Source organism: Zeus faber (assembly GCF_960531495.2).
Source record: "Zeus faber genome assembly, chromosome: 17".
NCBI classification, from domain to species: domain Eukaryota; kingdom Metazoa; phylum Chordata; class Actinopteri; order Zeiformes; family Zeidae; genus Zeus; species Zeus faber.
The window spans coordinates 7,181,260-7,194,447 of record NC_137204.1 but is presented as its reverse complement, the minus strand read 5'-3'; the positions used below and the strand labels follow the sequence as shown (position 1 = coordinate 7,194,447).

The following is a 13,188-nucleotide window of genomic DNA, read 5'->3' as shown; positions in this document are numbered from 1 at the left end:
TTTATGAATTACATGAGGGGAGGAAAAAAAAAACGGAGTGAGGGAGTGGTACAACGGCAAAACAAAACAAGTGATATATTGCTATGGTGATGACGCCAATAAACTATGTGACCCACCGCATACTTTAGGGTCATTTGTTGGCTTTCGACTTTGTTTTTTTTTTTTTGCATAATTTGAAAGTGGAGAATCAGAGATTCCAAACAAGGTGTCACTTGTGCAAATCAAGCAAATATTTTAAAAGCTATGACTTGTTAATAACAAGGGTGTGGCCAACTGTGATTCTGAGATAATCACTCTCAAAGTTTTACCCACACCAGGTTCATTCAGCCAGCTCCCAGAATGCAAATGGGGTTGGCAGACCAACAAAGCCTCATGGCTAATTAACATACTGCTGAATGGGACAATCACAAACAGCGCTGAACAGCTGTTCGTTCATCAACTTCTTCCGTTGTAACAACAACGGGCGTATCGTTGGTCTCCTGCGGTAGTTCTTGAAAATATTCAGCTTCACCGTCACATTCAGGTTGAAATCCGCTGTTTGAAATGTTCTTCAATCCCCAGATAATATCAGATTCAGCAGCTGTCGTTCTCCGCGTTGCTGTCGGAGAGCTGACCATCATCGCGGAAAATGAAGTCCAGTACACCCTGCTAACACTGACTTGGATTTATCGTACTGGTCAGATTAAGGTCCGCGATATGATTTTGAACATCCTCCACCCACTTCTCCTCATCCCATAACAACACAGGGAAATGAAAGTTTTCACAGACAAGTCAAACCGGATGCTCGTCTTGTTCACGGAAGAGATGTCAGTGACGTCAGCAATTCTTACTCGATGATACACGTTGGTACACGCCCCCTCCACAACGATGTCTCCATGTGTGTGTAAAAGTAGTACGATTTAAAGGTTGATCTCTATCAAAACGGTTTCACATTGTGACTCCACATCACCACGCTTTAAAGGTAACGATCGATCGGCGTTGTTCAGCATCTCGGTAAATGAACTGCAATTCCCCATGTAATCTAACGGGAATATTTAAGTCCACGGTTTAACATTTTTACACTATTTACAAATCAAACTTGGTTTTGAAAATACGTTGGGAGATAAAAAAAACACAAAGGAACACAAATCTGAAAAAATCAAATTTTTCCATCAAGAAAGGTTTTTTTTTTTTCCAACTTATTTGGCTGCTCCTGGCCATTTTAGAAATGCGCGAGATAGCGGGTCACATATACAGTGGTACCTCGACTTACGACTGTAATTCATTCTATAAGAACGGTCGTATGTTAAAACAGTCGTATGTTGAAGCAATTTTTCCCATATACACCACGCTCATATTTTTCTATGATTTCCTTCTTAGTTTCAATGGGAGTCATTGTCTTTTTCTTTTTCCCGTCATCCTTCTTCTTAGGACTCATCATGAAGGGTGAAAATAAACAAAATACACAGCACAAACACAGTTAATATGAAAAAAATATTGATCAGCCAAGAACTACGTGCACACACGATGTAGGTCGCCCGCTGACTGACTGCTGACTGACTGCTGACTGACTGCTGACTGACTGCTGACTGACTGTTGACTGACTGCTGACTGACTGTTGACTGACTGCTGACTGACTGTTGACTGACTGCTGACTGACTGTTGACTGACTGCTGACTGACTGTTGATTGACTGCTGACTGACTGTTGACTGACTGCTGACTGGCCGCCGACGCGCCAACTGCAAATTTCCACGCTCGTATCTTGGAGCAGTCTGTCGCAAGTCGATACAAATTTTCGGGACAATCGCAACTCGTATCTTGGATTAGTCGTAAGTAGATGCAGTCGTAAGTCGAGGTCGCACCGTATTAAACAAAATTATTTCATATTCTGTTTGTATGTAAGAATTTTAGTAATATTTAGTAGTTTAATTAGCCTATCGTTGTCCATATCTGCACCAGACTTGATCTGCTCCATAGCATCCGGCTCATTCCCTCGCGGAGAACGGGGGGAAAAAAAAGTTTAAATATTTAACTGGCGCTAAGACGGGTCATAAATATTTCTGTATGCGTGAACTTATTGACTGAGTCTTGCCTCGAACTTCTCCCTTTTGAAATGAAAGGAAATGAGGAGAAATGTTTCTCGCGCCCGCTCACACCGTAGCGCCACCCTGTGGTGACATGACAGTTGGTTTAATGCAAGGTGTGCAAGGGAGGACTTCCTGTGAACGTTGAATGAGAATGGGATTCTGAGTTTTGAATGGAATACTCCCAAGAATCATTTGATTCTGTAAAAAATTTACTTTATTTATTTATTTATTTTTTTGCATTTGACTTTAATTTAGTCCTCAGTAATTATTTTCAGTTTGTGACTTGAATGTTCAGTTCCTCTCCCACTCTTTTGACGGAGTGACTCCAGACTCCGGAGTCATTTTGTTCAAGATTTGTTTGCTATGACCGAATCTTTTGCGAGTCTTGTATCACCAACTATGAGTAGGTCCTAATAATAAGCATAGTTCTACATGTGTGTGATGTTTTTAGTGGTAAACACGATAGTAGTGTGCCGTGGGACTATTTAACTATAGTAAGTGTGCCTTATTAGGTTTGGGAAACACAGTTGTAGGGTGCAGATATGAAATATTTTGGGCTGAATTCAAGTGTAAGGAGTGCTTCTAAATTTCACGATGTGCGGTTTTAAATATTCTTCTCTCGCAATAGCCTCAGTCAGGAAAGAGGCAGACAATAACCTTGTACTACTTCCCCCTCACGTTGCATTTTGAACACTTGCAGGAACATTCCCTCACCGATGAGTGAATTAATAGGTGACTTATAAGTGTTTGAAGCCATCGTTTGGATTGAGAGGCACTCGAAGGGAACCGGTGTCCTAAATATATATATATTTATATATATATATATATTATTATTATTATTTTTTTTTTTTTACTGGTAGTTGCACAAAAGCCAGGAATGCAACTCCCATCCAGATCAAATTGTATTGTTGCATTGTTACCTGGAGAAAGTGTGGGAGGGGGGGAAACACCCTGATCTGTTTCCTGTGTTTCTTGTTTCTCTCAATTATTTTATTTCACATGCCTCCTCAACACATAATGGGTGTCTTCCTGTTGCTGTTTGACACTATTTAGGGCGGTGACTTACTCTTGTTCTACACACTTCCCTGTTTTGTAGTCAAATTCACCAGTATTTTTTTCAGTGTTTTGTCGGTTATGTAAAGTGTAATAACCAATGTGGCAGGACTGACTTTATGTTGTTCGTGAGTGATTGAGCACCAATCTTTTTTTAGATTTAAAAAAATAATACAATTAAAATTCCAAGTACCTTTCAGTCGATCACGAAATGCACATGAGTTGTTTGCATAGTTGAAAAATAATTGAGGTCATTGAGACAGCGTACGGAGCTCAAACCAGACCAGGATGCTGTGCATTTTTTTTCCTCATGGTGTTTGCTCTGTAAATATAGCATAATTGGATCTGGCTCAATGTTTCATCTGTCCGCCTGTGTCCTGACCTTTGATCCATGTAGATGTGGGTTCAATCCATGTGTTTAAAGCTGCAGAGCTGCAACTTGAACCGAAAATCACAAAGACATGCTGACTGAATGCTATACTGCTTAGTATGTGTGTCTGTCTGTCTGTCTGCCTGTGTGTTAGAGCCTGACCGATATTTCGGTCTTTATTTCGCTTTTTTGACCACATCGGGATCACCAGTCATGCAGCTGATGTGTCCCAATTTTTAAGCCACACTGATCCTAGACCTCAAATTACTCCTTGAAAGGTGTCCTGGGCCTGGGTTTATTTGAGGTAAATTTACTCTGAATTTGGTCAAGTTACAGCTTTTCTTATTCCCCTTTATTGACAGAGATCTTTGGTCCGCTAAGTACATTCTAGTTAACCATTGTCACAAACGTCCTGAATGGATCAACTGCACCACAGCACTCGTAGCTTGGGATCTGGAAAGAACAACAAAAAGAACATTAGATTGCGATGATAGGAGTGGAATTATGGGAGATTTGCGATTGACACAACCGGTTAGCCTTGTGGTTAGTATGCATTCACCTACTTTCTGAAGCCTTTCCTGAATTTTCTGAAATTGTAATAATATCAGCCAGGACATTTTATTACATTATTGGTCAAGTTATTACATTATTTGGTTGTATTCCATTTGCGATCAACTTAAGTGCAAATTTTAGTTTGATTTCCAGCCATTATTACATTTTCATAAAATTATTACATAAATGCGTGCTACACGCCTCTTCACACCCTCATAATCAGCAATGAAATAAAATAATGATTGTTCTAGGCCTCTAAATTTCTATTTATAAGTTGTAAAAAATGTTGTTTTTTATGTATCTCAACACTAGAGCGTAAATAATCCTCATCACTTATTGAGGTAATTTATATGCATTTTTAAAGCCCTAACGCAACCAGACACCGTCACCGTGGCCTGGTTACTGCAACACAAACTAGGCAGGGCTTCGGTCACCTAAGACAGCTAAGAAGCTGCTGGAGATTTCAACAGGTTTGATACAACCTGTTAAAATCCATCGGGCCCTTGTGCTATGGCTAGGATGTCTATGGTCGACCAGAGGCTGCTGCAGGTGCAGCTCACCGCCATGCAGAGCATCAGGGTTTTCCTCTGTGACGTGGCCTTGAAGGTACAGCGGTGCTCTAGTTATTACATGTGTCTTTCTCTTCTCTTGTTCTCCTTTTTTTTGACAGTGAAAATGACTAACAATACTGTTTGTTTGTTTTTTGGCTTTTTTTGTTTGTTTTGGATCTCAGGGTGACAAAAATAATGGATTTGATGTTCTCTACCACAACATGAAGCATGGCCAAATTTCCTCCAAGGAACTCACAGACTTCATCAGAGAAAGGTAAAAAAACAAACCATTGGCTTCAGACACAAAAATAGTCATTTACTAAAGTTGTGTTCTCCTATTTTAACCTTTTATTTGTGTTTGCTGGTATTTTCTGACAGTTTCTTGGTTTTGATGGTAGTTCTTTTCTGTTTTTGTCTGTTGGATTTCCTGAATTGACTTACAATCTCACACTTTTTGTCTACGTTCATATAAATTCTCAATTTTTGTTCGAGAGAAATAATGACATGGTATACTATAACGTCCGTATTTTGTTTTGATAAAATGTGTGTGTATGTATGTATGTATTTATGTAAATATTAATATGTTGGGGCCCACATTTGTTAATTTTTTCTTGATGTCACTTCTGCATTGGGTTCAACCTACTTAATTTCAGAGCAACTAACTCCTCCCTCATGTCTGTGTTTCTGACATTCATTACTATAATTCAACACTATGGCGCCCCCTGGCGGACAAAACAACACACAAACATCCAAATTGTCAACAGCCTTATTGGCATGCTGGAGATAATTGTTTTTTAAGTGTTGCGTGATATGACATACACGGGGCAGCATCAACCAGCATGCTGTTGAAGTGTAAAATGTTTAATATGAAGTAAAACACTTTCTATTCCACATGTTTATTCCTTATTAATGATTTATCAGTTCCATTAGCGTCTGATTTGGCACAAAGGACTTATTGTAATGATAAATACTGCATGGTTTACCCTGCACTGCATCATTAAAATATAATATTATAATTTATAATGCATTATAATGCACTATTGCAATATATAATAAGTGTGACTTACATTATTAGCTTTTACTCATGTCTGTTGTTCATATGTGTCTTGCACGTGTGTTCAGTTGTTGTTCCTCAAGCAAAGAATTCAGTACCAAGGTTAAACATTTCAGTTGCAAATGTGAAGTTGATATATTTTTCAGGCTTTTTATTCTAGTTGATACAACTTGGAAAAACTGCTAAATAGGATGTCATCTAGGTGGATGATAATTAGAATTATTAGTGCCGGTTGTTTGGCAGGATCTTGCGATTCGATTTTAATACAAAGCCTCACAATTTGACATTTCGATTCAATGGACAATCGCTACAAAATGTTGAGTGTGCCATGTGACACGGACTACAGTCTACTACAGAAATTAAATATTTCAACTAATTTGTGACCCGGTGGTATTGGAGTTAAATAGACAATGGCTGCATAACTTCCAAACAAACTATCAATATTTTAGATATTTCAAATTTTCACACAACATACAGATTTAATCATATTGGTGTATTTACAAATGTTCTTTATTATTATTACTATGTGTTTATTTATTATATTTATTTGTATTACCTTTGTTCTGTCTCCTAATCCCAGCCCTCGGAGATAATCTCTGATCTAGTTATGTGATTTCTTTCGTTCCAGGAGCACGATCGAGGAAGCATATGCCCGGTCGATGACAAAACTCGCCAAGACAGCTGGCAACTTCTCTCAGCTTGGGTAAGCGCACAGCGTTTAGTTAGTGTTACTATGAGTTGGTTAATTTAACCAGTGGCTAAGTTCGGTTGGTTTTGTCTTCACCGCTTCCCTAAAATGGTATTGTATGGCTTATGTTTGTCCCGTGGTGTTGCAGAACGTTCGCCCCGGTGTGGGACGTGTTCAAGAGCTCCACGGAGAAGCTGGCCAGCTGCCACCTGGAGCTGGTGAGGAAGCTGCAGGAGCTCATCAAAGAAGTGCAGAAGTACGTGGACGACCAAGCCAAGGCACACAAAAAGGTACAGAAACTCTGATAAGATTTTGTTTTCTGCTTTATTCCGTTTTCTGTTCTACTTTTCCCATTTTTTTGAGGGGGGGGGGGTCACATTTTCTCTCTATCAGTTCCTCACAGCACACGTTTGTGTGAATGGAGTGAGTATACTGTATTTAGATCCATCAGGCTTATTAACCAGGTCCTTGAGGTGCTTGAAGTTCGTCTTCAGAAATTAAAGTACTGAACTACCTTCAAAATAGCCCCTTTTGTGCTAAAGTGCTTGAAAAGTCCTTGGAAAAAAACGCCATCAAAGCGATTTAAAGTTTTGTTATTCCAATCGTAACGTAATAAACATTTTTCAGAATCGCTTTTACGACATAGATTAGAAATTGAATTAGAAATATAAATGTAATCCAGCATGGTTGGAAATAGACATTTAATAGTAGATGACAATGAGAGTGGTTATATATACATGCTAAAATAAATAATAGCGATGAGATTAAAATGATATTATATTTGAATTAATGAAGAGCACATTGAAAATGGATTGGATTTGTTTTGCGTGAAGATAGTGCTTAAAAAAGTACTTGAATTTCATTTTGTAGTGCCAGAATAAACCTTGATCCATATTCTACATATACTAATTGTATATGAATTGTGAATTAGCCTCACTGCAAAGTTGCTCTATTTTTTGAATCCGTCTGTGAGATGAGTTTTGTTAATTTTTTATCGTTTTTAATTTGTCCATAATCATAAGCATTCCAGGTTGTGATATTAGACATCTGTAATTGAGTACCATATGCCCGTTTCTGCTAATATGCTTGCATCCCATCCTGTGCAAAGAAACTCTATTTCTGAATTGGAGGAAAAACGAATAAGCACTATGAATAGATGATTAAAATTTGTGACATCTTGGCTGACAGACGAAAGAGGAAGTGGCGTCCACGCTGGAGGCGGTGCAGAGCATCCAGAGCATCTCCCAGGCCCTGCAGAAGTCCAAGGAGAACTACAATGCTAAGACCGTGGATCAGGAACGCCTCCGCAAGGAGGGGGCCACGCAGAGGGACGTGGACAAGGTGTGTGTGTGTGTGTGTGTGTGTGTGTGTGTGTGTGTGTGTGTGTGTGTGTGTGTGTGTGTGTGTGTGTGTGTGTGTGTGTGTGTGTGTGTGTGTCGCAGACAGATTAGGCCTAATCTTCAACTAAATCGCACTTTTAATCTGGACTAACTAAAATGACATTTCTCAGTCAGGGTTTGAAATATTCTCAGCCTTAGACCTGATCTAGTCTTGGTTTAAAAAGATCTGATTTCCAGAAGGCAAATAAGAGCTAATCTAGGTTTAAGTGAAGACTTTAAAGAATGAAACCTGGCCAGAGGCAGGTTGATCGTTGCATTAATAGATGTGGCCTCCAGGTCGACCAGGATGATCTGGACCAAGACCAGACAGAAGGAACTGACAAGTCCTTCATTACCTTATTCAAGGACTTCCTAGTCTAGAACTAATTCATCCTAAATTAAGCATTTTTCAATTCTGTATTAATCTAAGTAGGATAAGTTAAGTCCAGATTAAGACTGTCTGCGATACCATTAAACCTGTCTGCGAAACCATCCTATAATTTTTTACTTGGTCCACGAGCTTCTCCTTCTCTAACCAATCATCTTAGATTCCTGGGTTGTATTATGAGGTCCAGGTAATATAGAATGGCTGTGCCTGTATGTTATTATTACTGTGTTATCATCTGTTTTAGTTTCTATCTGTTATGAGTTATTATCTTTCTCTTTTTACTTTCCAGGCCGGAGTGAAGGCAAAGAAAGCAACAGAGTCGTACAAGTCCTTTGTAGAGAAGTACGCCACCGCCAAGTCCGAGTTTGAGCAGAGAATGGTGGAGACTGCGCAGGTAGTGTCCGCATGCATAGATGTGTATTAGCATTTTATTTTATTATATTCTATATCAAAATGAGAATCTGTTTATTAGGCCAAATACATTTTCATATTAAAACAGTCTGAGAAAATAAAACAAAAATAGCCAAATATGCAAAGAAAATAGCAAAATAATAAACACAAGACATTGTGTGATCTCAGTGCAATGCATGTTTTCTGTTAAATTATCTGTTTGTATCTCGTGTTCTAAATTCTTTGTGTACGACGTGTGTGTGTGTGTGTGTGTGTGTGTGTGTGTGTGTGTGTGTGTGTGTGTGTGTGTGTGTGTGTGTGTGTGTGTGTGTGTGTGTGTGTGTGTGTGTGTGTGTGTGTGTGTGTGTGTGTACGCGTGCGCACATGCATGCAGTTTTTGTTTTGGTGTGTTTTTGCTTTGTGTCCCTCTATAAGGGAATGTTTGCGGAAAAGCTCTGATTGGATCCATCTGAACGGCTGATTAAATAAAATCTCGAATCAAATTCAGATCAACAGAATTCTGTGCTCCACCGCCAGAGATGGTTCCAGTTTGCCCGGCGTTTTGTTTTTGTTTTTTAGTTATTTTATCTTGTTTTTTTGCTTCCCAGGATCAGTCAGTGAGTGATACATGAACACTGCAGGTGGCCAGATCCTCTGCATGTGTTCTCTCTCTGGCTCGGTTTACATTAGCTGTTAGCCGTGTGCGTGCGTGCGTGTCTTTGTGTGCGCGCGTGTCCCGACACTGTCACGAGTGCTGTCTGGTGAACCCAAATGCAGGACACAACAGAGGCTCAGGAGTAGGTGCAAAGGATCAAGGGTTTATTGCGGAAAAAAACAGGCCAGGGTCAAAACCAGGAGATCAGTCCGTACAGCTCACAATGGGAAAGGGGCAGGCGGCGGGTGGGGGGGTAAGTCCACAATGGAGAAGGCGGGTCAGTACCAGGCAGACAAGGACACTGGACAGCTGGGTGGAAGAGACTAGACCATCTGACACTGCGAGAGTGAACCGGACTGGTATATATAGACAGGCCCAGACTGTCACAATGCTATGATGTCACAGTGCTGACCGAGGGGAAGCCGATGGGGAGGGGCGGAACTCTGGGTAAGACCGAATCAGAAATGGCAGGAGAAAGCCAATAAACATAAGTGACAGAATAACACACGGCAACCTAAGTTGTGACAGAACTATAACAAAACAGAGCAAAAGTGTGTGTGTGTGTGTGTGTGTGTGTGTGTGTGTGTGTGTGTGTGTGTGTGTGTGTGTGTCTGTGTGTGTGTGTGTGTGTGTGTGTGTGTGTGTGTGTGTGGTCGCGGAGGCTCATCCTCCGTGCTGCAAAAGTGCGGTTTGTGATTATTTTCGAGCCGTTCCCCTCGGTTCACCCGTAAAAAGCCCCAGCGCGGGCCTCAGATGGGAAAGAACACTTTCCCCTCCAGAAGAGCAGACCACCAAGCCCCAGCTCCAAATATCTCCTCCCTCCCCCCTGGATAATTGGCATCTTGTGTTTTGGTGGATCCCTTGTTGTTTTCCGGACCACCCAAAATAGGAAAGGGCATTTTTTTTTTTTTGGGGGGGGGACGTTTTATTTCACTTGAACTCTTAACGCAGACCGTCGCATGCTTTTGTTTGTTTGCAGAAATTTCAGGAAATTGAAGAAAGCCACATTCTGCACATGAAGGAGATTATCCAGTCGTACTCCCAGTCGGTCGACGAGACACATGTTCAGATTGGAGAGGTAAGTGCATACACACACACACACACACACACACACACACACACACACACACACACACACACACACACACACACACACACACACACACACACATTCCTGCGGGCTGGCCGGGTGTCTTGTTGCCCCGACGCTCTTGCTCGGCGGGTTCACTGTACGTCAGATCAATTAGTGTCGTCTTTCATCTCTCTAATCATTTCACTAAGAACCAGGAAATGTTCCATTCAGCCATTTATGCCCGGCAATTAAAAACTGATCAAAACTCCCTCTCCAGCCTCTCTAAAACACTTTTCACCGTCTAATCCAGGGACTCGTGAAACACAACGTCTTAGAGTACTTAAAGTTCCCCCGCAGTTATCTTTTTTTTTTTTTTTTTTTTGTCTGTAAATTGATCGGTCTTTTTTGCTGCATGGTATTATCAGTATTATATTCATGTTAGTTACAAATACAGTGTTATTTCCGAGCATTTCTATTTATAATTTGGTTCATCGCCTGCCGCCGTTTAGATGGCTTATATTAAAATACCTTAAGGGAAACCACCGCTGCAGTACCGCTGGTGCCCACAGGGGGCACCACAGCTTCACATTACGTCGCTCAGGCTGAGTTTCTCATTGTGTGGAAAGTTGGAAAAACTGGAGACGGATGAGAAAGTCAGGTTGTTTGTTTCCAGACCTCCCTACTTTTGTTTCAATTTGTATCCTGCCGAAACCATAAACACATTTTTGAAAGAGTGGAAACAGCAGGAACAGACACAAAATAATACTGTCATACACACTTGGACTGTTAAAGTTAAAATCCTTTATTTAACCATTTAATAATTATGATTACGTTTAATATGTTTGATTTCCGAACCCAGTTTATTCTTTTGATATTAAATAATTTCCAACAGGATTTAACATGAACTTTCTTGTAGTCTACAAGCAAAATATGTTGTTTTTTTTTTGTTTTTTTTGCAAAAGTAGGAATAGTCAAAGTACCAATGGCTCAGAACTAAAGAAATAATGAAAGAGTTTTAATGGTTGAAAAAAGTATACCTGTACAACTGAGCTATAAAGATTTAAAAGTTGAATGGCAAAGAAAAAGTAGTACGCTTGGTTGGACAATTATGAAAATACCGGAAGGTAATTTTATTTTAGGGTTATTTTTCTTTTTTTCGGTTCTCAGGAGTATTGGGAATAGAGTTTAATTTACCTTTGATAAATTTAATTTTATCCAGTATCCATGGCATTTGCATACCTTTATTTTCCAGTTCCAAGTTTAGTTTTTTGGAGAGATACTGTGAATTCCACTCAGGAAAAATGCTTGAATTCTCTCGTACTGTACATCTTTATCTGGATCTGTCATCCAACTGACTGTTGTCAGCTAATAATAATTACAGATCGGTCCTCGTGTTTTTGTTTTTTTGTCGTCTGCCGTTTATATACGTGTGTGTGTGTGTGTGTGTGTGTGTGTGTGTGTGTGTGTGTGTGTGTGTGTGTGTGTGTGTGTGTGTGTGTGTGTGTGTGTGTGTGTGTGTGTGTGTGTGTGCACGCCTGGGCCATTGTTTGCGTGTCGTTTCGCCTCCAGACGAGACCAGTGATGTGTGACTGACTGAGTATGTGAGGTTGCGGTGCATGAGACGTGATGGCGGTGCGGGGCACGCAGGTGATGACATCAGCGGCGTCCCTAATGGCAGCAGCACCTGACAGATCGCGTGTGCCTGCTTGGAGCACAGCAACCCCCCCACCATCTTCATCTCCCCACCCCCCTCCCTCCCAGTCTCTCCTGCCAGGGCACAGAAGGCTAATGCACTCTACCTCACAACAGGGGCCCGAGGGAGGGGGGACACACATATGCGTGTGCATGCGTGTTAGATAGCGGAAGCCTATCGGAACTTCCAGCATCACGCACATCTAAATGGTTGGTTGCGATTGCACAACACCCTCCTTCCCTCCCCCCTTCAATAAACACTCACAGACACACACAATCATGCGCATCTCAAACATACAAACAAGACAACAAACAAACACCAAGCGTCATCTGATAGCGCCCACAGGGCATGAGGGGGCGGACCGCGCCGCCGGCAGCAACGATTCAATCTTGGGGCTTAGCGGGTCGTGTAGTAACCAGAAAGGTTGCCGGTTCGATGCCCGGCTCCCCTGGTGGCGCGCTGGGTTGTCCTCAAGCAAGACACTGCTCGCCGTCCATCGGTGTACGAATAAGTTGTGAATAAGTTGCTTTGGACAAAAGCGTCTGCTAAATGATGTAATGTATTGATTCAGTAATGCAGTGAAATTTGGTCTCATGGCCAAATATGTGTGGAAATGTTTTATAATTTTTTTTAAACAGCAATGTCAAAATAGGTTGTAAGAGCGATAGAGCAGAGCCTCATCTATTTATCCACCGCTGGTTTATATGTCTAAACCGAAATGATGACTCCAGTCTCCTTTTGTTTTTCTTCCCCCTAATTTCCTTTAAAATGTTATAGGACGTCTCCTCACATGAATCCTATCCATATGCTTTATTAATCCATCCACCTATTGATTAACGTATTAATACATTCTATTGACTTAGCCAAATCTACTAGGTTCAATGCCTGAGCATTATTCAATCAAAATCAGGCGACGGAGTGGAATTAACTTCATATTTGGCAACACGTAGACCGCCCCAATGGCTGCTCCATGTCTACGTGTCTTTACTGTTTGTTTTTTGGGTTCCCCCAGGTCCACCATGAGTTTGTGAGGAACATGGAGAACACCTCGGTGGAGGGCTTGATACAGAAGCTGGCCGAGAGCAAAGGAACGGGGAAAGAGCGACCAGGTAACCCCGTCACGCCTGTTTTCTGTCTACGCTGCGTGTTTACCTCAAATACCGAATAAGCGCCTGGGGGGGGCGGGCAACTCGCCGGTTCCTTCCCTGGGCGGGAGGGTACATAGAGGGGCAATTAGATGTTGGGAGAGCACTATCACAGTCAATCAGAGTAATCT

The 13,188-nt window shown here is 41.2% G+C and overlaps 1 protein-coding gene across 1 annotated transcript in view; it reads left to right on the top strand.

Moving 5' to 3' along the window:
• The window catches only part of fcho2 (FCH and mu domain containing endocytic adaptor 2), a 45,525-nt gene that overhangs the window by 6,515 nt on the left and 25,822 nt on the right, over positions 1 to 13,188 (top strand). The window contains exons 2-8 of the mRNA XM_080018367.1: positions 4,776 to 4,867; positions 6,276 to 6,350; positions 6,484 to 6,625; positions 7,524 to 7,676; positions 8,392 to 8,496; positions 10,127 to 10,225; positions 12,925 to 13,021. Coding sequence (XP_079874493.1) covers positions 4,776 to 4,867; positions 6,276 to 6,350; positions 6,484 to 6,625; positions 7,524 to 7,676; positions 8,392 to 8,496; positions 10,127 to 10,225; positions 12,925 to 13,021 — 763 coding nt within the window. The remainder of the gene's footprint in view (positions 1 to 4,775; positions 4,868 to 6,275; positions 6,351 to 6,483; positions 6,626 to 7,523; positions 7,677 to 8,391; positions 8,497 to 10,126; positions 10,226 to 12,924; positions 13,022 to 13,188) is intronic.